This window comes from Paramisgurnus dabryanus, chromosome 5 (genome assembly GCF_030506205.2).
Source record: "Paramisgurnus dabryanus chromosome 5, PD_genome_1.1, whole genome shotgun sequence".
NCBI lineage: Eukaryota > Metazoa > Chordata > Actinopteri > Cypriniformes > Cobitidae > Paramisgurnus > Paramisgurnus dabryanus.
Window position 1 is genome coordinate 17,329,732 of NC_133341.1, and position 26,242 is coordinate 17,355,973.

Below are 26,242 nucleotides of genomic sequence, written 5' to 3' on the forward strand. Positions count from 1 at the left end.
CTGAGATTATGATGAAATAAATTAGCAGGGTTTTTTATGCTGATATCCAGGCAATAAACACAGTCTGTATGGAAGAAGATCATGCATTCGCTCTGCTGCTTCGACTTGATGGTTAATACCCATCTGGAACTGTCCAGCATGACAATTATTTGTGTTTGAGAAAGATTGATTTGACAAACCCATCATGCTTGGGCAAAAGGCTGTCAAAATGAAGGCAATCCCAGATTGCATTGGAGCAAGCTCAGTGAAAAATTCCATAAAGCATTAGTTCAATCTGATGTTATTGGTTGTGCATTAACACTTTTCTGTTCCCCATCTCTTCATTTTTACTAGCCCGGTGGACTTTACTCGTCTCCCTTCCCCAACCCCTGAAAATAAAGACCTCTTCTTCGTTACACGGTCATCTGGCCTTCAGGGCTCCCCTGCCCGCAGCTCCAGCTACTCCGAGGCCAACGAACCCGAACTGGGCTTAGCCAATGGTGGCAAGAGCCTCTCCATGGTAGATCTCCAGGAAGCAGCCAGGGCATTAGAACCCATTGCCATATCGGCAGGGATAACTTCAGAAGGTTTAGGTGAGGGTACCATGGTTCCTTGGAACGCACGGACACCTCAAGGAAATGTTACTGGAGGTCCCACTCTTCACAGGCCAGGACACACTCTCAATACCCAAGGAGCAGAAGGGGCACCAGGCAGGCCTACGCAGCTCCTGGCCCCACTGTCATTTCAGAATCCAGTATACCAGATGGCAGCAGGGTTGCCTGTATCACCCCGGGGGACAGCAAGTGGCGATTCGGGGTCAGAATGTCACAGCTCCGTCAGTTCCCATAGCAACAATGAAGAAGGTTTTGGAGGAACCAAGCATACCTTCCTTACCCAGCTGGGTGGGATGGGGGAGGAGTTTGTGAGACGTTCTGGAGATTTCTCTAGGAGACAGCTATCGCTGACTGACGGTAACCAGCCTACGGTACCACGACAAAGTGCAGCTGGTCCTCAGCGGCGTATCGACCAGCCACCACCTCCAACACAAACTGCACCCCGAGGACGTACTCCGCCCAATCTGTTGAACACCACCCCCTATCCACGGCCTTCTAATAATACTATGATGTCATCGTCACCCGACTGGCCAGGAAGCGGTGCTCGGCTCCGGCAACAGAGTTCCTCGTCTAAAGGCGACAGTCCGGAAACAAAGCATCGTGCCCAGCATAAACAAGTGCGTGTTACGTTTTATTACAGTATATGAAAAAAATGTGTTCTGGGGTTAAAAGTATATACATATATACAATGCTAGCAGTTGTAGTTGTGTAAGGGTATCACGGCAGATATTTTTGTGCGTGTTTGAGAATCTGTCAGCGGTTTGCAGGTATCTTTATCAAACCTTAACCTAGTAATGCTAATATATCTTGTGGTAGGTCTGAGTTATTGGTTTTAATTAGAATCGGTGGGTTTAGCACGCTAGCAATCATCAACCCCCAGATATTGACTGTTGCCCCTGGCAGTCATTTTTCTTTCCAGTTTGACAATCGGACAGGAAGGGCATTTCCCATATCCACAATGCATTGCTCTCTCTCCTGGGAATTGATTGATTGCTTCAAGTGATTGATGAAAACCTTGAGGCAGCCGATCGTCTGGAGCAATAGCACACATACTTAATACAGAAAACCCCTCCCTGTTCATTCTCTGCTGATGAAAGGAATACATTTATGCTTCCCGTGAATAGTTGGCACTGGAATCATTAAAATTTTGTCTAAACAAATTGATGAGCATCTTCCTTCAACAGCTTATTGAACTGAATATACATTTTTTTAGGTTACCAGGATCTGTCACATTTTATAGTCCAATGAACATTTCTAAGGGTGGTTTATATATATATAAATGAATGCATACTCATATGGTTTTATTGTGTTGACGTTTGTACCAAAAAGCTATAATAAGAATGATTTATTTTAAAATCGAGGTTTTGTTTTTGTTTGATACCAACATATAAAAGCACTTAATTTTGATAAACGCACATTTGTGGCATTGGACCTTCTGACAGCCTATGTGGCAACTTCCTCATGGTATCCTATTGATGAATATCAGTCATGTGACCTTTTACATCATTTCAGTTGCCTGCCGCCATCTTGAATACCTACCGAGTACCAGTAGGGTAGTGACAAGCATTGGCTAGCTTGCTACAATTTACGGATTTCTTATCTTTTACTGTCTATGATTCTTACGGATACGGGAAATGGCTACGAAAGACAACATTTCGCACCTCGACTGTCATGAAAAGAAACTTTTTCTTTAAAAAAAAATATCTTGGTTACCACTACTTTTACAACACTAAGAAGGCACAACACAACATGAAACTTTGTTTGAAGTATCACCAGGGGCCTCATTTATAAAGCGTGCGTACACACAGATTTGATCGTAAAGTTTGCGTACGCAAAAATCCACGGCAAAGTGCATATTTATAAAAGCTGTCTTTGACGTGGAAAAGTGCTTAGCGCCACGTCAGGGTCTGAGCAGACGTACGCTCTTTTGCTTGTCTGATTGCTGCAGGTTTTTGGAAATATAAGCCAATCTTGCTGCTCGAAATTTGGTTTAAACATTGAGAAGTGCTCTTTTATATGTCTGTGACATTAATTAGGCATCGTTTAAAGGCGGAGATCTGAAACTGCTCGGCTGCGCACAAGTTCAAGTTCATTTGCGATTTATAGATTTGAAAGGGGTACGCGCGTTTTTTGCGCGTACGTTCGGTTTATGAATCACACGTACGCATTTTTGATAAATGATCGTAAGATCAAATGTAGGATGGTTTTTACTCAGGATTTTATAAATGAGGCCCCTGGATCTCTACACATGAACGCGAGCATTGAGAACATTGTTTGTGTACACAGAGTTTCCTAAAAAGAAAGGTTTTGAACAACTGAGATCTTTGCCAGACATAAACAATCAATTTCCGAATTCGAATGAATTAATCTCATATGAGGCTCCTTTTTCAACTATAAGGACGATATTGTTTTTCACTTGCGACAAAACAACAAATTATCCATGCATTTATATTGAACTATGCTTTATGGGCTATCCATCTTTACTCTGCTTCCTCCGTACATTACATTCGGAGATCGATACATCTTGACTGGCAAGATGGCGGCGAGCGGACACCAAAACAACCAAAGTCTTTTGTTCAAAACTTTCTTTTAAGTAAACTCTGTGTACACAAACAATGTTCTCAATGCTTGAGTTCACGTGTAGAGACACAGGTGATACTTCGAGGAATGTATCATGTTGTGTCAAGCCTTCTTAGTGTTGTAAAAATAGTGATTTTGTTGCTCACAACATATTGAAGGCATAGCTTCTAGTTCTTTTGTGACCACTTCAGGTACTCAAAATGGCGAAAGACATTTGAGTGATGTTCAGTGCAAAACATGTATTTATCAGTATTTTGTCTTGTGAGTTTTTAACAAGAAAACTTTTTAGTATATTAAATATTTTCTTACCTCACTGACAAGTAGTTTTTTTTTTCTTGTTTCACTTTATTGAGTTTTCCAGTCTATCTTAGTGCTACAGCATTTTCACTGTATGATTTCATCATAAATATTTTACACAAGCTAATTTCCATGTACTTCACATTTTGCATGTGAAAGAAAAAGCCACGCCTAAGATCCCCCTCATACATCATAACTAATCCTGCCGCTATAATCATGCTAATATGTCACCCATGCATATTTAACTAGCCTTACGTCATGCTGAAAGTTATCAGGCCTGTTTCCAAATGTTTATATAGCCTGTTGGGTATGTGGCGCTCCTGGAATTACTTATTTCTGTGTGTACGTCTGTCTTATCTTTGGTTTATTCATGCGCGTGTGTGTTTTTGTGTGCGTGTCCCACAGGCCCCGTCCCCTGTGAACCCCAGTGCATTGGACCGTACCGCTGCCTGGTTGATGAATGTGCCATATATAGAGCAGGAGTCTGAGACAGAGCTTTGCAGAGACGAACAGACGCAAGCTGAGAAGGTAACTAACCCCCCATACACCCCCACATCAGCTGAATACTGTACAAAACACTTTGAATGGTGAAGTGAATCATGCTGTTATTTACCAACGACAGGATTCTCTTCTCTTCAGTGCACAGTCATTTATTTTAGTCTGAGTTGGGCGCTTCTGCATGTAGACTTAAAGGTTAACTGTGTCATTTTCATAAGTTAAGATACTTCCTCATATACCACATGTAACGTTTAGTGTGTACTTTAAGTGAGCGATCTGAAGTTTGGGTAGCTTGTTGTGTCAACTTTAGGTTCCACCAAAGATATTTATTATTAACAAGATGCGTCACTGCGCTGAATGGGGGAGTTTGCAACGGTCTATATTGCTGCTCTATTCCTGCCTACCAGATAATAGAGCCACTCGTCAACCTTTAAAGAATTATATTCTTGGGGGGGGGCTCTGTTACCATTCAAACAGCCAAGTTACTATACGATATTAGACTTTGCACTATATCTAACAGGTGTTGCTTTAGCATTTGGGGTGGTGCCAAATGGGTGGGAGGATTGTTTGGAAGGCAATTGGGAACAAGAAACAAAACACTTCACCTTTCACACTTTGATTGAGGTATACAACTAAATTTGGGCAGTGGCTCAGTGGGTAGCACAGTTTAGCCTAACAGCAAGAAGGTCCCCAGTTCGGGCTAGGTCAGGTGGCCTTTCTTTGTGGAGTTTGCATGTTCTTCCTGTGCCAGCGTGCGTTTACTCCAGGTAGGCCTACTCTGGTTCCCCCCACAGGCCAAAAGCATGCAAGTTAGGTGACCTGGAGATACCAAATTGCCCCTATACCGCAACCGGTGTATGGACTAACAAGTTCTCGCCATGAATATAGCTATAGATGCTGGAATGCCGTAAAGAAAAAAATAAAGAAACTAAAGTTGTGGCTCTGTGTTCATTAACTCTTTCCCTGCCAGCTTTTTTTTAAGTTGCCAGCCAGTGCAAGCATTTTTTACAAAAGTTTTATGCCTTCCGGAAAATGTTCTTCTTAAAGGGATAGTTCGGCCAAAATGATATTAAACCCATGATTTACTCACCCCCAAGCTGTCCGAGTTGCATATGTCCATCGTTTTTCAGACAAACACATTTTCGGATATTTTAGAAAAAGTTTTAGATCTTTCAGTTGATTAAATGTAATGTTACGGGGTCCACCCATAGTCCAAAAAAGTGCGTCCATCCTTCACAAATTAAATCCAAACGGCTCCAGGATGATAAACAAAGGTCTTCTGAGGGTAATCCGTGCGGTGGTGTTGTAGAAATATCCATATTTAAAACGTTATTAACAAAAATAAATACCTTCCAGTAGCGCCGCCATCTTAGACTGCTCTGTATTCAGGAGAGAGTATTAGTGTAGTGTACGCACTTTTCTTAGTGACATATTACAAATTCGGAGGGCGGGGGCACAGAGCAGCAGCAGAGTAGCCTCCGTAGGCTGCGTAAGCTCTCATCCTGAATGCGGACGCGACTAAGATGGCGGCGCTACCGGAAGGTATTTATTTTCGTTAATAAAGTTTTAAATATGGATATTTCTACAACAACACCGCGCAGATTACCCTCAGAAGACCTTTGTTTATCATCCTGGAGCCGTTTGGATTTATTTTGTGAAGGATGGACGCACTTTTTTTGGACTTGAAGGTCGTGGACCCCGTAACATTACATTTAATCAACTGAAAGATCTAAAACATTTTCTAAAATATCCGAAAATGTGTTTGTCTGAAAAACGATGGACATATACAACTCGGACAGCTTGGGGGTGAGTAAATCATTGGTTTAATATAATTTTTGGCCGAACTATCCCTTTAATATAGTTCTTAAATTAAAATAATAATTATTATTATTATTATCACCTTTTAAATATGTATAGGTTTCTTCAAAAACACTGAATTTTGAGGAAAAACTTGAGATAATTTCATTTTTGTGGATGACTTTTGATAGAGATCAGATACAGAGCGATCCTCAAAACTCACACGGACTTACAGCTGTTTGCTCTAGGGCATTACTTCCAGGTTTTATAAGTTGTGAAAAGTGGTGCTGGAGGATAGCAGTATTATGAAAAGCTGGAAATACTCTTCATTGGCAGGGAAGGGTTTTCTCTTAAAGGAACAGTATGGAGGATTGTGGCCAAAACTGGTATTGCAATAACAAAACTTGTGGCAAAAACTGGTACTGCAATCACCCAACTGTTGGCCAATACACAACATGACAACATAAACATAAGTTGAGGGCTGAACTCCACTTTTTAAATGACAATATCCAATATCCCAGTGGCCAGGCCACTGTTGTGAGTCATATAAGTATTTGAAATGAAAATGATTTCTTAATGGCATATCAGGGCCATTTTAGGATTAATTGATATACATTTCTTACATACTGTTCCTTTAAGTTAAAAAATCCCAAGGTGTTTCTTGAAAAGCGTAAGGGGTTTAATTTGTCTGTTGTCCTTTATTTGTCATGGCAGTAGTCCCCACATACTGTAGAGCGGCCATTCCCAAACTGTGGTCCGCGGACCACTAGTGGTCCGTGAGGGAACTACAGGTGGTCCGTGTAAAGGCAAAATAAAATATAAAATAATATATTTTTTAAGAAAATGTTTTAAGAATCTGTTGTACTGATGTGATGACCAGTTATAGTTTTAGTGCTAGTAAGCCTAGTTAGAGGTGCAGATAAAGTCAGGACTTTGTGGACATATTTATTATGAGTATTATGAGGTGGTCCGCGAAAATTCTTGATTACAAATAGTGGTCCACACACACAAAAAGTTTGAAAACCCCTGCTGTAGAGAAATGGGCTACATCTCCTCTTAACTGGAATGTGCTGGTGTTCTGGAGGACTGGCAACCAGCTGGATGCTGCACACTGGTGATGGTTAAGAGATTGGCTCACTCTCTCTCTCTCTCTCTCTCTCTAAAGTGCAATATAAATGTAACAGTTTATTAGTTTTTAAGCCCCAAGCAAAATCACTTACTGGGAGCAAGTGCACAAGTGGAGCCACACTGAAATTACATTTCAAATCAAATGTCTTTAGTCATACATGAACCTGCCTATAAAAAAACCCAGCTCGAGTCATTTTTTTGTGATTTACCGTTTTCTACTATATAAAATCATCCTAAACAATATAAAGAACATTCTGTGAAAACACAACCTGATTAATATAATATTGACTAAGACCATGTCAAAGATTGAAATCAATGTGAAATCAATGATTGCGATCAATCTTCTATTCTCCTATCTCATTATTTGATTACGAGACTTTAGCCTGGATTCACAGACAATTTCTGACAAATGGCAAAATGTAAAAAAAATTCTGTATGTGGTTTAAGATGTCTAAAGAAAAACAAAAAGATAAATGTCTGCATCTGTGTTTCAGTATCAGGCTGAGATTAGCATGCTGCAGGACAGACTACGCATATCGGTTCAGAGGCTGGAGGAGTACGAAGCCCGACTGAAGGGACAGGAGGACCAGGCGCAGAAGATGCTACTGGAGTACCAGACCCGGCTGGAGGAGTCAGAAGAGAGGCTTAGACGGCAACAGGAAGACAAAGACTTGCAGATGAAGGGCATTATCAGCAGGTGGGAGATGGTTCTGTTTTTAAAGTAATCGCTCACCCAAAAGTAGGTGTCAATACTAAAATGTTTTTATTTAAGAATATACTTGAAGGAAGCCACTGGGGCTGGTGGTGAGAAGCAGGATACGAAAAGAACTTAAAACACTTATATATCACTAAGGCCTGGAAAATGCTGTTTATTTGCATGCATCGCTTTCTGTGTTGTTTAAACGCCTGGTTCACTAAAGGAATTATGCGAATCAAGTAACAGAGGAAATACGCCCACAAAATCTATGTTGATCGCAGTTTGCACACTGCAGTTCCCAGTCTTGCGGGTGGGTTCTGAATGTCTGGTTATGAAGGATTCAGTGTTCAGTGATTTGTAAAGTATCACTTCACTGCGATCCAAATACCTGAAACAGCTCTTTAAAGTGCACACGTGTCTGAATATATGCACAGAATATATCTGGATGCACAGTATGTTTACCACCTGATGAATAAGCACGTGTCCAATTTACATGGAATTGTGGCATGTTTTATTTATAATGTAGGAAAGTGTGATCATCTAGACTAGACATTAAAGAGTAACTAAACCCTAAACCAACTTTTTTTAGTTAATGATCTGTAAGAATGATGCTTTATTAGTGCTGTTCATTGATTTTAGTAACTTTTTTGACATTTGGATATAAAGTGTTTCAATACTGCAATATATGGTGTAAAAACGTCTGAGTGCTGCCCTCTTCAGGTTAAACGGTGGCTACTGCAGTTGAATTTTCCTATTGGATGTTGGGTCCAAAAAATGACTCGTGACGTAAGCAGGTTCAAGCTCACCACGCCCTTGTTACGATCTGACCACACACTTGGTACTAGCTTAGTTTGTCCCCTCTATCTCCGTTGGATCTGCCCACTTTTTTTGCTTTTTTAAAATATTGCCAGTGGGTGGAGTCAGGCTCTTACAAGGGGTTTAGTTACGCTTTAATATTTGCAACATACACTGTATATCTAGGTATATGGGACCCTATCTGTGAAATCCAGCCTGAAGTCTTAAAATGTAAAAATGAAATTAAGAGCATCAAAGTTTGACATTAATTTAAGAAATCAAGGTTATATTTTCACAGACTGTCATATTACAGTATGTAGGATGACTTTATGTAGAAAACAGTAAATTACAAAAATTACTTTAACTGGGTTTACACATGGCAAGGTCAGAAAAAATTGCTTTGCTGAGATCTGTCAATGAGGCACAATACATAAAAAATGCAATTTAATCTTTTTTTAGGCACGACTTGAATAAAATACTTATTTAACACCTAGTGCAGTTTAGTAATGCAGTTTTTGCACTGAAATGCCCCTTACAAAATGTGTAGGTCCGAGTGTAGGTCTTCTCTCAGCTGCTAGTGTATTAGTTGCAATCTGAGAAGATAGAGGGCTCTTCAAAGACTTTTTGCTTTCCCCAAGGCAACATTTACAGAGCTGTTTTCCTCCAAGACCAATGTTATGGTGCAGTTATTTATGCCCCCGAGCACAGGATCAAAGGTAGAAAGGAAGTATATAACAAGCGTGGACTGAGTGTCTGTTGATGTTGTGTGTTGATGCAGGTTGATGTCTGTGGAGGAAGAGCTTAAGAAAGATCATGCTGACATGCAGGCAGTGGTTGACTCCAAACAGAAGATCATTGATGCTCAGGTATGAGTGTGCATGTGTCTATAGCAGCTGTGACTGTCATGAACACCAAGTGTTGACAAAATATTTACTAGTACAGTAGTGTTGTCATTTAATTACAGTTATTTTATTATATTATATTCAACATCTGTCGAGGTTTTAAAATAATATTTGCATCCTATAATAAATTAAATCATGCAATTATTTACTCTATTTTTACATTTATTTTGTTTGAGACATTGCAATTTTGAGTCTGGATTGCAATATTCCCCAATCCCACCCTATACCAATCATTTCCTGTCATCTTTCACACTGTTCCTTTATATAATATTGCAACATATTAATTTTAACTTGATTCGCCATTGTCACATTTTTATCATAATCTCTCAAACCACTCTCCATTCTGTCAGGAAACCCTTCTGCATTATTTATGAATGCAGTGCTTTATAAAAAAGGGTAGGCTAAATAGCAAAACTAACATTATTTATTATTTTTAATGCTAATATCCAATGTCCCACTGTGATGGCTGTATGAGGAATTTCCTGTGGCTTTGGGTTTCCTTATGCATTCATTAAGTTCAGGATTTGGTCCTGTGGGTTCTTGATTTCATTTTGTGTTTAACAATACAAAATACCATCATGTATTTGTGAATATCAGCCCTTGTGATTAAAATTACATCAACCGGGCCAGCTCCAATGCCAATATTTCTGTCTTTTACTCCCTGAGCAACAAAATAGACATTAAAATTCTTGGCTTGACAAGAATTCAGCGAAGGGTTAATATACATTTTAAATGAGATGTAGCTGTGTAGTAATAAAATCAGCTCTCTCTATGGCTCTCTTCTGAGCTATTGTTTGTATTTAATGTAATTTGTGGTTTAGACTAGCTTTGTTTTCTGGTGAATGTAAATTCTGGACAAAATTTCGGCATGCCCCCTTGTGTAGTGCTGTTGGTTAGAAGTATTTTTTAAGGTTTAATTACACAGAATTAATTAAAAATCTATGTATTAAAACTGGGGCCCCGTCTCACACTCTCCAAGGGGGCCCCGCACAACCAGTTTGAGATCCATTTGTTTAATGTTTGCATCTTGGTTTCCAAGAAAACTACGATTTCTTTTAATGTAAGAGATGAATGATTAATTACACTAACACAATGTGTATTGTCCGGAGTATCATCGTAGATATGATATAGTCATAGATTTAAACCCCAGGCCAGATCATTACAGCCATATAAATTATTTCCCACCATCTTCTAAGTTATATTACTGATTTACGATTATTTAAATGTTAAAAAGAATTATAAATTGAATAAACCCTGACACATCGCCTCAATCAAAACAGATTTACTGTCACAGTATCGAGTGAAAATCATACATGTTCACTCCACAACCTTGCAGTGATATTAAATATTTATAGTAAACAATTAAAAATATATTATATAACAGTCTGGTGCAGACTCAGATCAACAGTGGAACTGATACAGTTACAATCAGCCAATCAGATTGCGCAGTCAGTCTTAACCGTCGGCTTGGCGAGAAGATAACTCTAATACACATGTGAATGATTAAGCATTCACTTTTGAAAATGCATTAAAGATTATGAGCTCGTAATTATTTACAGAACTCAAGTATGTCAGTTATCTGGAGACACATGTGCAGATGAGCTGATGTTTATATGAAAACAAATCATCACCTTAAAGCTTACAAAACACACGCTGATGTTAATCTTGAGTACACATAGAGTAGTATTACATCCCTTATATATCCGAAGAGTCTTTAGTTTTATTAGATTTATAAAAAACAGATATAAGGCTGAGTTCTTTGGAAAGCCAAAGAAGCTTAAATTTCTCTCACAAACAACAACACACTTCTTTGGTGACGTTGATTTCGTGTCAGCTCTTGGTTGGTGTGTGCCGTATTCTGGTTATAGTGCCCATATAAGGACTTCCACTGTACTTCATGCACTGAAATTGCCCATAAAAGAAATAAAGCAAGATTGTCATGTTAAAAACTTGTACGAACCCTGGCAGAGAGCATTCGGCACAGAAATACTACATTATACGGTGTCAATATGTCAGGATGCATGAAATACATACAATTCTCATGAAAAAACAACAACGAAACCCTAACCTCGCACCTAACCCCAACGGCATCAAAACTTACAAATAAATTTATATGATTTAGCCAACTCGTAAAATATGTACGAATTCTCGTTAGATAGCGTTGGTATATCTGTACCTAAATTTTAGACCTTTTTAAAGAGTACTGCCCCAGTGAAAGCCTATGTAACTTTTTTTCTGAATACTGCTGCCCTGCAGAACCACAATGTCTTCACTTTGTATTATTTTTAATGCAATCAAATATTTTCTATGGTCTGTCATCCAATTAGTCACAAAAATCATTGCAAGTTTTGAAAGCTGGTTTAGATTTTACAATTTGTATAATGTCAGCAATTTTGAGCTATTTTTCTTTCCTTGCAGGAGAAACGAATAGCATCTCTGGATGCGGCTAACGCCAGGCTAATGAGCGCCCTGTCACAGCTAAAGGAGCGTTACAGCATGCAGACGCGCAACGGGATTTCTCCCACCAACCCCACCAAACTTCAAATCACAGAGAATGGAGAGTTTCGTAACAGCTCCAACTGCTGAATACATCCTAATGAGAGCATGAAACATGCACACACACACACAGACACAGAGAGAGAGAGAGAGAGAGAGAGAGAGAGAGAGAGAGAGAGAGAGAGAGAGAGAGAGAGAGAGAGAGAGAGAGTGAGAGAGAGAGAGAGAGAGAGAGAGAGAGAGGACAGAATGAAGTACATAGGCAAGTGTGTAGATATTTTGTAAGTAAATACTGATGGGAAGCAATCCAGGGGAGGCTTTACGAGTGGACGGATACAGAACACGTCAACCTTTAACAGCTGGTTAACTGACTGAGTCCACTTGAAACAGCTGTTGACACTACTTCATTTTAGGACACACCACTATACGTTCATTTATGAATCACAGCAGCTAACTGTCAAAAACTGTGGTATATTAAGGCCTTCTAGCCTGCAGTTTCCTCCTAAAGTAACTTTACTTGCTACAAAATAGGTGTTCTCTATACGTCCTTTGAAAAACCTTGATTGTGTGTGTTGCGTTTATTTATAATGGTTTCTTCATTGGAAACCTGGCTGAAACTAAAGAATGAGCAACTCTCCGATTAGGACACTTCCTGTTTCTATTTCTGCCAGTTTGTCCCTACAGCGCACTTTGTATCTCCATCATGAGAAGCCTTAAAAAAATGAATGGCTCTGAATATTCTTGCTCAATTATGTTTTACAGTAAAGATAAAAGATTATGATGCAGTATATAGATCCAACCCATTCTCATGATGCGCGTATAAGTAAAATGTGAAAAGGTTTTTTTTTTTTTTTTTTTTCAAAAATTTTTACCATTGTCGCTTGGGGTTGGGGTTGGAACAACTTTCTGTTACATATAATGACATCCTAACCCAAATCCCAAATTGAACCTCAACCCCAAGTGATAATGGTTTAAAAATAGAAAAAAATTGAATGGGAATGGGAAGGACTGACGTATCACATGCACGCAAAATTGCAGTTTGGCGTATGTATTGCACGACTTGTGTGCTATTTATATGCACGTCATGAGAACGGGTAGATACAAAGAATATATTTTACGTTCTCCATCTACACATTTCCCTCTTTTGAGAATGTTTTACCTCAGTTGCTTGGAGGAAGAATGACATTGCTTTGTAATCCACTATATTATTCTAAGACTGAATTCGCACAGACTGTTCAGACTAAGCAAGCTGAATGTTTGAGCTTTTCTAGCTTAATGGTTTAGATTGTTTTTATTTATTTTTTTGACAGTTTTGCAGTGATTTTTCCCTTCTGTGAAGCTTGTTCCCATCCCATTTAATGTTCTCTCTTTTTTTAAATATCGCTTTTTAAGTAATGTTTTTATTTTTTCGTGTATCCATTGCCTCATCAGTCCTGTGCACACTTGCCATTTCAGCATTTAGAGTTTGTATATTTTTGTATTCTTTAAAAAAAAACATTTATTATGCTCGGCACTGAGGAACTGAATTTTACCCTGAACTTGATTTTTATTTTTGTTCGTCTATATATGGAAGAGAGATACACGATAGGTCTTTATTCTATTGCAAAGATATACAGATATGTAAGTTGGGACATGTAAATAGAAATGTTATTTTTTTCTGACAGGCCTATTTTTAAGGAGACCTCTGTATATGGGCTCTCCGGGAGTGTTATGTGAATATAATTTAAGATTATATAAACGATTCCTAAGGCGAGAGTGAATGAAAATGTTACATTTTTTATATGTACAGTATGATTTATATCTGAAATGTGCTATCAGACAGAGAGGCACCTATGTAGGTGGGGGATTTACAAGCACAAGCTGCTTCTGAAAGGCCTCTGAGGACTATGCACTTTTTCTCCTGACTGAAGTCCTCTATGTCCACCTTGGTTTACATCCTTCATAAACAAGTAGCAAGCTCATAAATAAGCCACTCTCTTACATCCTAGCCCTCATTTTTATTCATTTTATTATGATTCATAACACTGTGGCCAAATCATATGTAGCCAAAAGTGACTTGCCATGTGAATTTGCTGACTATTGATTGGACTGTCAAATACCTCGACCAATCACATGCCCTTAATTATGATCTGTTAATTTCATGTGTAATTGCTTCAGCACATAAATCAGCATCTAAGATCCTTTCATATTTATTTGATCAACAATAAAACTCAATTGGGAATAGCGTGCGGTTGCCAAAAAGGGACCTAGTATTTATTTCTCACATTTCCCCCACAGATACAGCTCATCTCCATTCATTAATGAGGTCTGAGACCTTGCAGAATCTTTATATCTATTTACACTTCAGCCACTAGCAAGTCCAAAAAAGTTTAAAACAGTATTGAATAAAAAAAGATTTTGCTGTTGTCTTGGTTGTTTTCATCTAAAGTGTCTTTATCCGGCTTCTGTTCAGTTTAGAAAACTATTTGCGCATCTATTTTACAGCAGTTAATGTGAAATAGTAGCTATGTGGAATAAATCATATAAAGATAAAAAGATATACAAAGCTATCAATGAATAAACAATATGTTGTATGTTTTATAATCCTTGTAGAAAAGATTTTTGTAAGTATGTTTAAAGTATTGGCTGAACATTGTTTTAGGGCAATTATAAGAACAATAATGTACAGAGACGTTTGTCCATGTTAAGACTATACAATTGTGGCTGTGCAATTTATGTACATTTGCAACTAGAATAATTAAAGTTTTATTTAGTTATTTCATATGCCTGCTGTGTTGTCTTCTTTATTGAATCTGAGAAATAATATTGTATGTTTCTAAAATTATAAAATCTGGTACTTTTTAAGTAACATAAAAAACTTTAGTTTTTCTGAGAGGGTTACAAAATTCATATTCAATCCCTAAGTATAAAAATGTAGAGTAAAAAGCAAGAAGTCTTCAATGCAGTCTTTATTCAACTTGACCATCAAAAGTACATCTCTCATGAACCTCCTTTTTTATATTATAACTTTATATGTGGATGCCTGTAGTTGCAATATTAAATATAGGTTACATTTTGTAATTAACTTATACACAATTATCCTAATTCTGGTTTAAATTATTTTTATTAAATCTTTCATAATTTCTACCTACACTGCTCCAAATCCACCAGCAAAACCAAAGTAAAAAACACAACAAATCTCTCAACATTTTTTATAAATAAAATCTTACAAATTCATAAATGTTTAGTGCACTTGGTGTCATCCTGGTATCGACGCCATTTCCAAATCTTAGTGGTCATTTTGGATAATTAGCTGCTTTTCTGAAGTGGAGTGGCATTACGACAATATCCTATTCCTTTAAGAAACACTAAATCTCTGTAATATTCTCACGGGATCCTCGGTTTACACAAATGCTACTCGTATTACCTGAAGGTTAAGCATGTATGAGCAATGCAACAAAAGTCACATGCTCATGCAAATTCACTCTCTAGCACTAAATTAAGTGACAAAACACACACACCACCAGTCATATCATCCATTACATTATTTGTCTGTGTAGTGCCTACATTTCTGTGTTGTATGTTTAAGTTATGATCATCTGAGCCATCTATATGCCTTTTAAAGGGACAGTTTGCCCCAAAATGAAAATTCTGGTGTTTACTGAACCTCATGTTGTTTAGAACATATATGAGTTTTTGTAGGGGGGAGAACCATACCTTTACTATTGCACAAACTATTGTCCATAACGTGCCTCTGTGACTAATATTATAATAATCTGTTCATCTATTCAGCTTCATACTTCAAACTTTATTTAAATAAAGTCCACGTTTCCTTCAACGGTTTCCAAACAGTCATATGAAGATTGTCAGTTGTCTGTATTTCCCTTGGCAGAAAGTTGCAATGGATGATGCCGTAGGTGGTCTTGATGCCGGCGCATCAGCGCGGGGGAGTTGAGCATGGGTAGAGCTGATGAGTGAGCGGAGGTGAGGTTAGCATGTGCGTGTGTTCTGTGAGGTCGTGGTTTCTCACTGTGGCCCTGCCCCTCGAGGGACATCTCACACACCTCCAGCAAAGAGCTCACCTGCTCCCGAAGAGGTAAGGCCTTGAACCTGCGGGCTGCCAAGTAGAAAAAGGCCTCAATAAATGCCTGAAGACACATCCCTGGAAGACAAATGAAGAGAGGTCTTAAATTTTCGTAAATTGAAACTGCCTGTAAAAACCCGGCTGAAGTATTTTTATTTTTGCAATTTAAAAGTGTAATGTGTTTTTTTAAAGATATTTAAAATATTAAAGCATTGCCCCTATTCTAAAAAGTGCCATTGTACTTTGCTTTTGATGTTTTTTAAGCAGATGTTGGGATTTTTTTCTTAAAGGGGTAATGTGTTTTTAGCAGCATCTAGTGGTGAGATTGCAAATTGCAACCAATCTCAATTTTAAAACGCAAAAAACTGACTTGCGTTCTTGTGGAAATCGGTCTTGCCAGGCGACCTTGGAAGAACGAACTCAGAAGGTCGCGAGAACACAGAATGCACTTCTGAGAATTAAGATGTGTGCGATCTTCCTGTTGGTCACCTAACCTCCGCCATTGTTTTGTCGCAATGACTTCTGGGGCGTAAAGTGTTTTCAGCGTGCAAGTCTGCACCCGATGCATCCTCGATATCAAGAACACTTTCGGGTATTTTCATGCGTCCTCTGTACTTGCGTTCTTAAGAGTTGGAATTGAACTTCGACGGTTAATGATGACGTAGAGCGAGAACACAAGGACGCAAGATCGCTGAAGATCTTATATTGCATTTCTGAAATCTTTCTAAAAGTTATACATTGCACCTTTAATGTTTTACATAAAATCGTCCTTCTTAATGTAAACATTCTGTGAATAATACTTTGATATCTGTAATTCTGACCAAGACCATGTCAAAGATTACAAAAACATCAATTATTAAAAGTGTGCTCTTTTTGCATGAATTGCATCCTTCATGTCCATAACACAAATCAAATAGTGTGAGACTAGTTATGTGCCTAAGTTTAAAAGGGATATATCATGAGAATCTGAATTTTTTCATGTTTAAGTGCTATAATCGGGTCCCAAGTGCTTCTATCAACCTAGAAAATATGAAAATGATCAACCCAGATACTTAGTTTTGGTAAACCATTCTCTGCAAGCATGTTAAAAAATTGGTTATTGAAATTTGGCTCCCCTTGGGATGTCAGAAGGAGATGATATCACCCCTTAATCTGCACTATCCAACCACGGCACTGTCATTTGCATTTTAAAGGACACACCCAAAAATGGCACATTCTTGCTCACACCTACAAAGTGTCAATTTTAACATGTTATAATAAATCATCTATATGATATTTTGAGCTAAAACTTTACATACATTCTCTGAGGACACCAAAGTTTTATTTGACATCTTAAAAAAAGTCTTGTGGAATGTCCCCTTTAATACTTAGTTTAATACTAATAGTTTAACACAGAAAAAAAACACTGACAAAGCTAATGCAACCATTACTATCCATAACAATAATCAAAAACAAACCTAACAAGACTTTAAATATATAACATTTGCATTTAAACAGTATAATGGCAACTGGCAAGGGAATGAAAGGTTTTATATTTAATATTTGTGAGCTGTAAGCTGGTTGGCTTAGAGATTCATCAGAACTATATGCAGCATGTACGCCAGTTCGGCTTGTTTAATTAATAGGGCTTTGTTTGTGTATTAGTTAGTGAACAGTACACTGTCTTAGGCATATCTCAACGGTAATGAAAACTTAATAACAGCATATTTATATTCCTGATAAAGATTTCATCAACAATTTGTTGTATATTTTAAATGTTTTAAAAATGAAGAGAAGGAGTGAAATTCGCTTTGCACAACAGGAAACAACTCATATAATGTTTTTTTTTCTAGAAACCTGGTGGGAGCTTAAACCTCAAAGTGGTTGCAGATCACTCACCCAACTACATACAGTAAACATTAACGAGTCTTTACTGAGAAAAACATCTTTAAAATTGAGGCTGTGTGCTGTGCTGGTAAGAAATATGGTCATTAAGTACACGTGTACATTTTAAAAGGTAGATAGAGTGGAATAAGAACAATAAGCAATTCTACCCAGAACTCGTGTTAAAGGGAACACACACAATTGAAAATTCTGTCATTATTTACTCACTCTCAAGTTGTTACAAACCTGTATAAATTGATTTGTTCTGTTAAACACAAAGGAAGATATTTTGAGTAACCGGTTTTGAGCACTATTAACACATTCTTTCCTATTATGAGAGTCAATGGTGCCCCTGCATCCTGTTTAATGACAAATATCTTCCTTTGTGTTCAGCAAAACAAAGAAACTTATACAGGTTTGGAACAACTTGAGGGTGAGTGAAAATATTTTCATTTTTGGGTGAACTTCCCATTGGGTGAACTTCTACAGTAAGTGTTAAAGGAAAACGCCAGCATTTTCAATAATTTTAGTTTTATTATGTGCCACCATACTTACTCGTGTAACTACTCATGTAACAGTCTTTAAATAGGAAAAACATGGAGGTGTTTGGTGGCTTCTAAATTCATCCCTGTTTGGATCCTAAGGAATGAATGGGGCTAGGCTAAATGCTAACACATTCACAACGTGCTGTACAACGATTAAGTGCACGCATTGAAAAAAGATAGGCGTGTATTAATTCGTCTAAGTTGAGGTAAGAACATAGAAAAACTGTGGTGTTTTCCTTTAAGAAGACTATTGAATTAAGAATTCAAATGACAGTATTCCACATAGTGTATTGGGTCAGGTCTGCATTTCGCAATAGTAAACTTAAAAAAAGATCATCCCAAAGCTCTCTGCCTTTCTTTCTCAAGAAAAAAGCCAAATCCCCCTTTTGGACCCCCACTTCTATAATACTTCTAAATATAAAACCATATTGCTTCCTTTTCAAACCATTGTATTGTTCTGTGTCCATTTTATTCCCCACTGCAAAGAACTAAGTGTCTAAATTCAATGCAACCTTCCGAAACGTTACAAAATTCAACCCACAGCATTTCGCTTCGGTCATTTAGGCGAATAGAGACTCGGGTATATATTCATTTCATTTTTTGATTAGCAGAAGCAAGCCGTGTCATACATTATTCATTTCATACGTTCCCCCGAGAAAATGATGCTAGCATGACCCCAACCTAATGCACCATCACAAGGAATATTACCAGTGCTCATTTAAAACTAAAAATTACTTCTGGGCACATTAGTTTTGCTGCACACACACACACACACACACACACACACACACACACACACACACACACAATGTCTTACAAGTGTCATTTCAAAGACAGACTAAGGCAGACTGTCAGAATTGTGGTTATCTGGCATTAGTTGATTGGTCATCTATTTTCCAATTTACAAGTAGCAAATCTCAAACTGAATTTATTTGTCAATTATCTTCCTTCATGATCTGGGGCTGTGGAAAATGCGCTGACGAATAGTTGCAAATGTGTCTTTTATTAGTGAATGTTTAACATGGTTCTGATTGCACGTCGGCCCCGGGCATGAATATGTGCTGTAAATTGTTTTATGATTGGTGGGCTGCTTGCCTGCTTCTCTGGAGTCGGGGAGCGTTCCAGCCCAGCGACGAGTGATGTCGATGTACAGGATGTCCACCGAAGCCATTGAGAAGCTGCTGCTGCTCAGCTTGCAGTTCCTGTAAAAGACAATTGCTTAGTGTGGTATGTTACACAGTTAGTGAGAATGTGAATATTGCTTTCTGAAAGGTACTTGAGCTAAGAGGCTATTTGGAGGAAGTTGCATATCAATTTAACTGAATTGAGCCATAATAATATATGCAAATCAAATTTAAACCTTAAAGCAAAAAGTGATTTCCGTCTATAATTAAATAAGAATCCAAGTGCAGGATATCATTGATAATATGACACAGCTTCAATTATTTGAAATATAATTTTTTATTTCATCTATTTATAAAACATTCAAGTACAGAAATAACCAGTTTGAGTGGTTGAAATTTATTTTAACTCTTTTCTCGCCAGTGTATTTTTTTTAAGTTGCAAACCAGAGCCAGCTTTTTATGATTTTCATAAAAGTTTAATGCCTTCCAGAAAATGTTCAGTATGTCAAATAAAAGAACAGACCCTCTGCTTTCAAACAATATAAATTTCATCCTATTCATGAGGGACTTTTGTTAGGGATCAGATTCAGAACGATGATCAAACCATGCACAGAGTTTTCACTGTATTTGTGATCAGTGGATGCTTCAGTGTTTTAGAAGCTGGGTAAGAGCACCACCTAGTGAATCATATCATAAATATGGATTGCCGTATAAACACGTCATTGGCAGAAAGCGTTTTAATTAACAAGATAGAACTCGTCAATGGCGGGGAAAGAGTTAAAGGTCCACTGTGTAGATTTTTAGCGACACCTAACATTGAGACTGTGAATTGCAACCAACGGCTCAGTCAACAGCTCATCCCTCCCTTTTGAAACTCATAGAGAAGCTACGGTAGCCACCACAAGACAAACAGGTTATCGTCTGAGACAATGTAGTGATGATTCTCGAAACTCTGTAGAGCAGTTTGTCCACTTAGGGCTACTGTAGAAACATTTGGTGCAAAATTTTGTGTAAGGGGACCCGCGGTGTAAGTAGATAAAATCGACTCATTCTAAGCTAATAAAAAAAATACAGTTCATTATGTAAGGACTTTATACACCGCTGATAATATACTTATGCATATTATTTTGCATTTCAGTCAAGAGATCCTTCTTCCACAATGCACCTTTAATCTGGGATGGTATAAGAAATTCAAATTGTGCTATGAAAAATTAATTGGTTAATTTCCCTAAAAAGGGAAAAATAGTGATGTTATCAAAATTTTACCCATTATGGCCAGCCAAACATAGCAACAACTACTGGTAAGAGTTTGGGCTGGATCTGTTTGTTCGATCAATAAAAAATAAGATAAGCATTCGTTTATTACTGAGATTTTGTACAGTGTATTCAGCCAATCAAACTCAAGTTACATTGAAATTACATTGATTTATATATTTGTGTTGACTTGAGAATCAGTTTCTTGGGAAACAAACCCATGACCTTAGCATTGACATTCAACCAGTTGAGCTAATGACTTGCCTTATGAAGGTGCGAAATCCGGTCGGGCCCAATCTCATGTTTCCTTTGACACCAAGAAAGCGCAGGAAAATGGCAGCGATGCGTTCAACTACCCTCAGGTAATTAAACTGCTTGGTGTATTTAGGGAAGACTTGCTTTAAACACAAAGATGGAAGTGAATCTGCCAGGCCTTCTTTCTCATCACTTCCAGCCTCCACAACAATAGCGTCCTCCGGAGAACCAGCACCCATATTTGACCTGACGGCATAGAGAGAAAATGAGTGACAGCTTGTCACACACAAAACTTTAAAGTGCTTAGACTTAAAGGAATAGTTCACTAGAAAATAAAGAATTGCTTTGCAGCTCTTGCCAACCAACAATTATGGTGACCAGGGGATGTCAAGCTCCAAACAGAACTCCATTAAATCGCCATATAAGTGACCCATATGACATGCAGTGTCACTGCGACTGAAGGTGTTTCTAACACCACAATTTTATGGCTTTAGAAGACTCAGAATATAGTTCATAGGTCATGGTTTTGTCACTATAAACTGTCGAAATTCGAAAGGCTGGGCAATAGAAGCATTCGTAAATGGCAATTTCATATCTGACTGCTGCAAAGTTGTGTCTTTCGGCCTTTTACACCTGGTCACTTCTGGGACGCATTTCAGATGAACTGGATAAGTAGCAATGGACCAATAAATTGGTCAATGATGTTTCATATGTTTCTCAATGAATTATGATGAAATGCTGCTACATCCAAAAGCCAGAGGGTGCTCTTGTGTAGAAACTCAATATGGGCCACAGAAAAACCACCATTTACATGCGTAGCTTCAGGAAATGGCAAAAGCATATATTTATATTGCTGTTCTTCAAACCTTTTCAGGAATTTTTATGATAATTAAGAATATTTAGGTTTGATGACGAGTGTTGCTTTATCAAATGCATGTTAAAACGACTCAAACTAACAGTGATTTCAGATTGAGGTAAGGGATAATGTAGAGGCAGCCGGTAGTTATCGGGAAATAAGCCCCGACAGTGTGATCAGGACCCGACGCAAAGCTTACGCGGCTTTTCCGCTTATTACACGGCTACTTGCCACATAAGAAAAGAAACTGGACATGAATATGAATTTGAAACATTTTATTGGCATATTTGTTTTAAATTAAAATTTTTATCCTTCCGCGAAACTTTGCACAGATGCATAAAATGATCGTAATACCTTATTAAGATCCTCTGCTTCATACTTGTCTGTCTCCATTTTTTTCTGTTTTAGCCAGTCTTTGAGAAGTTTTAATGCCCATTCTGTATTTTTTTGTGTGTTGGCTTCGTAGCTGTCATGCTCTATTTTGTCAAGTTCAGTCTCAGTAAGCTCTCCGTTTCTTGTCGTTGTTCGTTCTTCTATCCACTGTTTAAATGTTTTGTTTTTTCCGTACATGTTAAAATTAATGTCAAAATGTTGTGGTTGTCCAGTGTTTGTCACAAGATGGCGCCAAACAGTAATCTTTATTGGCGCAGAGCGATTTTACTCGTACAAGTAGTCAGTGTTAATTTTAGCAGCAAATTCTGATTTAGTCTTAGTCTTTTGAATAACACACCATTTAGTTTTAGTCTTATTTTAGTCATCTGAAATCTTTTAGTTTTAGTCTAGTTTTAGTCGACGAAATATCATAAGAGTTTTAGTCTAGTCTTAAGTTTTTTAGTCTGTTATGGAATGGTATTAAGGTTTGAATATGCAATATAGACACAGATTTAATGGTTGTTATAGAAAACACGTATTTTATTTTATTCTTAATGTCAAAAAAACTGACCGTGGCTTTTTCACCAAAAAAATATCACATAAAATAAGCATAAGGCCCGCTCTACCTAAAAAATATACATGGTCCCTGAAAAAGATATGCATTGACCCTAAATGACACGCACACACAGACACACGCAGACACACAGACAGAGACACACACACGCACTTACGCACTTTGTCCAGTCATGTAAAACCACAACATCTACTATAATAGTAACGTTACACATTTCATTCAATTTGAGGACACTGAATATTTATACTCAGTATTAATTCAGACAACCCAATACAATCAACACAGTTCAGATGTGTATTCCTTTCGTTTCTATGTTATACCAAGTTTAGCGAAAACACTGTGGTTTATCTGATAAAATAACCTTAGCTTACCTTCGCATGTATTTCTGGATGAGTCGTCTTTACAGGCTGTCGTCTTGTCATATTTGTAGTGTGATCAGATTAGACGCTAGCTCTGACATTTTTGTTGTTAATGAGACATGTCTTCGGACCGGGTGCACCGCAAAACGTTAGCGTGTTGCTAACGAGCGAAGTCAACTGAAATCAGCCACAGCTGGGAACTAAGACTGTACAACTAAATATAATGAAAACAAACTTTGCGCGGGTTTTCAAAATGACTCTGCCGACTGCTGCCTGTGTAGATCAACCTACCCTCAAAGATTCGCTCTGATTGGATTTCTTCCCAACTGTCCCACAAAATGAGTAGCTCTGATTGGATCTCTTCTCCATTCGTCCCTCCCTAACATTTTCGTCTTATTTTTATTCGTTGACGAAAGTGTCAGTTTTGTTTCGTTACAGTCTTCGTCATCATATATGATTTTATTTAGTTTTCGTCCGTGAAAAAGGTTCGTTGACGAATATTTTTCGTCATCGTCTTCGTCAACGAAATTAACACTGCAAGTAGTACCGGCTATGCGTTATTACTTTGGAGCGGTTATTATTTGAAAAGAACGAACCTGCAAATGTCTCAACTGACCAATCAGAATCAAGCATTCCAGAGAGCCGTGTAATAAGTATTAATAGTGTATATTGGCATTTATTTATCGTCCCATGACGTGAACTTCACTGCTTTGCTCTTATTGGCAGTCATGACAGAAAGCCACTCATCATTTGCATAAAGTTAAACTTTTCTCAACTTTGTCGCTCAACTGGACACGCCCCATCCGGTCACCTGAGGTCACCAAGCTTCCATTGAAATCAATGACATTACGTTGCACTGTTACTGCTAGTCACTCCTAATGTGAATGAGGCTTTACTCTCTTGCTGCTCAGTATTGCGCATTCCAGCTCATGACGAGCAAGGAGACATGCGTCCCCTGCCCAACATACAGAACAACATACAGTACAACATACAGTAAGTGCTGGCTTTTGTTGCATAAGCAACGTCTTAGTTTTTTTTAAGACGGGTAATGAATAATGTATTTGCATTTTGCGCGTTAGTAGAAGCTTGGAATCTGGATTGATATCCATTTTGCTAGTGCGCATTTATGTGGCCGAATGTAAATAGAGCGGTTTTAACAAATCAGATCAGAGAAAACACATGAAGTGACCAGGTGAAAAAAGGCCCTTTGAAATGTTATTTAAGAGTGATATAAAGATTCCCCTTTCAATTCAAAAGTATCTCCTGTGCTAAAATCACTGCAGTTCAGTCAAATATCCTTTATCTCCATCTCCAAAGTGTCTAGCACACTCTCACCTCCTCATCCATATCATCTGGTTTCTGAATCAATTTGTTCAAGTATCCTTTGCAAAGAAATATTTCTTTTCCTCTCCCTCTGCTAGTTTATATACAGAACATTTAAAATATTATGGGAAAAAGTGAAGGTCAAATTAAAAAAACACTAAGAAGTTTGTTGGTTGAGCTTATGATAAATGCATGTACGGTAATACCACACAACCAAAGAACCTCTGCCTCGTAGAATTTCAAATCACAAAATCGAAAAAAACTGAAATCATCATCACAGTGAAAAACGCAAAGCCCAAGCCTTACAATTTTGCTCTTTTTTACACCCACACCAGCATAATGAAAAACAACAGGAGTTGAGACACTCAAAAAAAATATTTTTGCACCTTGTTTAATTTACTTAAATGAAACAAGTTAATACAACACAATTTTTTATTTTTTTGTCTCAACCTATTTTTATAATGTTCAATCTGCTTAAATTTAAAAAAATTACATGAACCCAATAATTTTATATTGGGACCACATTAATGATTTTTGTTGCTATTACTTACTGGGCCGTGAATCTGTATTTCCCAGCATGCTTTGCATGCAACTGCCTTTGGAGAGTATTTTTTTAAATTAAGTGTTATTTTATGCATTTTTAGGTAAAGAGAAAGACTTTATAGTGTTTAATGTTGGTTTATCTTATTGATTTAGAAGATTTTGTGTTATATTTTTACGAATTGTTTGGTTACCATCGTACAGAAGAGTGGCGCTTGTGGTTAAGTTGTGGATGTGACATACATACTTATTTTAAAAAGCACTAACTGTGTTAATGACTGTTTGAAGATCAGTCTCTTTTCACATGTTCATCCAATGTGTCATTAGCATGCTAACGTGTGCTTATGCTAATTAGTATTATATAGAAACTGACAATTGGTTTAACTAGACTTTTTTGCTTGAATGAACTTGTTTTGTTTTTGTTGAACAGACCAGAAATAATTACGTGGAAAAGTTTTCCTTAACTGAATTTAGTTTATTGAACAAGATATTTTTATGACCAATATAAATATATTTATTAAGTTGGTGCAACAAAAGATTATTTGTTTAAATTAACTTATTGTATTCTTGTTGTACAAGCCTAATCTAATTTCGTGGAAAAGTTTTCCTTAATTCAATTATGTTGATTGAACAAACAATTTTTTTGAGTGTGCAAAAGCCTCTAGATGCCACCTCCATCAAAAATATGTGAGCGCTCTCAGCACATACTAGTACTGCTATACCTTAATCAAACAGTTTCAATCCAGCCTCAGGGCATTTAGAAATAGCAGTTTGTTGGCAGAATGCATTATTTAAGAGTCTGATAAAAATGCTCATTTACAAGAAAACATGTCAGACGCACTTAGATGGTTTTGCATCTGAGCTCCCCAATTATTTCCCAATCACAAAACAAAGTAAGCAAATTTGGTTCTCATGTATGTGCACTGTGCCCAGATGGCCAGGAATCCAAGCATTGCATTCGGTGGCAGAGTAAGTAACAGCAGATGTACTGCCTTGGCTTCTGACCGGAGGTTGTTGCCCTTGTGATTTAAAGGGCAAAAGTGCTGATGTTGGAGACACAACTTAAACACACCTATTAGGTTTATCCAAAGACTACAAGAGTCCTTTATTACATGCACAGTACAGCTAAATATAGACACACATATGCATAAAGTTTATGAGATTTTAATCTCATGAATTCAAGGGACTGTTCTGCTGTTGGTAAGACTTAAGAAAAAAAATGCTTAAAAAGTCTCAAAAACAAACTGCAATGGCACTTATATGGCAATAAAAGTGCTTAAGAGCCAGATTTACTGAACGGGGCAAATAAGCGCAATTCCAAAAAAGCGCAG

The 26,242-nt window shown here is 37.6% G+C and overlaps 2 protein-coding genes across 7 annotated transcripts in view; one reads left to right on the forward strand and one right to left on the reverse strand.

Moving 5' to 3' along the window:
• Positions 1–15,498, forward strand: part of dab2ipb (DAB2 interacting protein b) — a 138,277-nt gene extending 122,779 nt beyond the window's left edge. For all 6 annotated transcript variants that reach the window (XM_065293448.2, XM_065293450.2, XM_065293451.2 and 3 more), the window contains 5 exons: positions 334–1,210; positions 3,876–3,998; positions 7,388–7,590; positions 9,164–9,251; positions 11,706–15,498. In XM_065293448.2, the coding sequence (XP_065149520.2) occupies positions 334–1,210; positions 3,876–3,998; positions 7,388–7,590; positions 9,164–9,251; positions 11,706–11,873 (1,459 nt within the window). In that variant the 3' untranslated portion in view covers positions 11,874–15,498. The remainder of the gene's footprint in view (positions 1–333; positions 1,211–3,875; positions 3,999–7,387; positions 7,591–9,163; positions 9,252–11,705) is intronic.
• Positions 14,714–26,242, reverse strand: part of ttll11 (tubulin tyrosine ligase-like family, member 11) — a 29,399-nt gene continuing 17,870 nt past the window's right edge. Inside the window, exons 7-9 of the mRNA XM_065267049.2 lie at positions 20,897–21,133; positions 19,350–19,456; positions 14,714–15,924 (exon numbers count right to left, since the gene is read on the reverse strand). Of these exons, the coding sequence (XP_065123121.1) occupies positions 15,629–15,924; positions 19,350–19,456; positions 20,897–21,133 (640 nt within the window). The 3' untranslated portion in view covers positions 14,714–15,628. The remainder of the gene's footprint in view (positions 15,925–19,349; positions 19,457–20,896; positions 21,134–26,242) is intronic.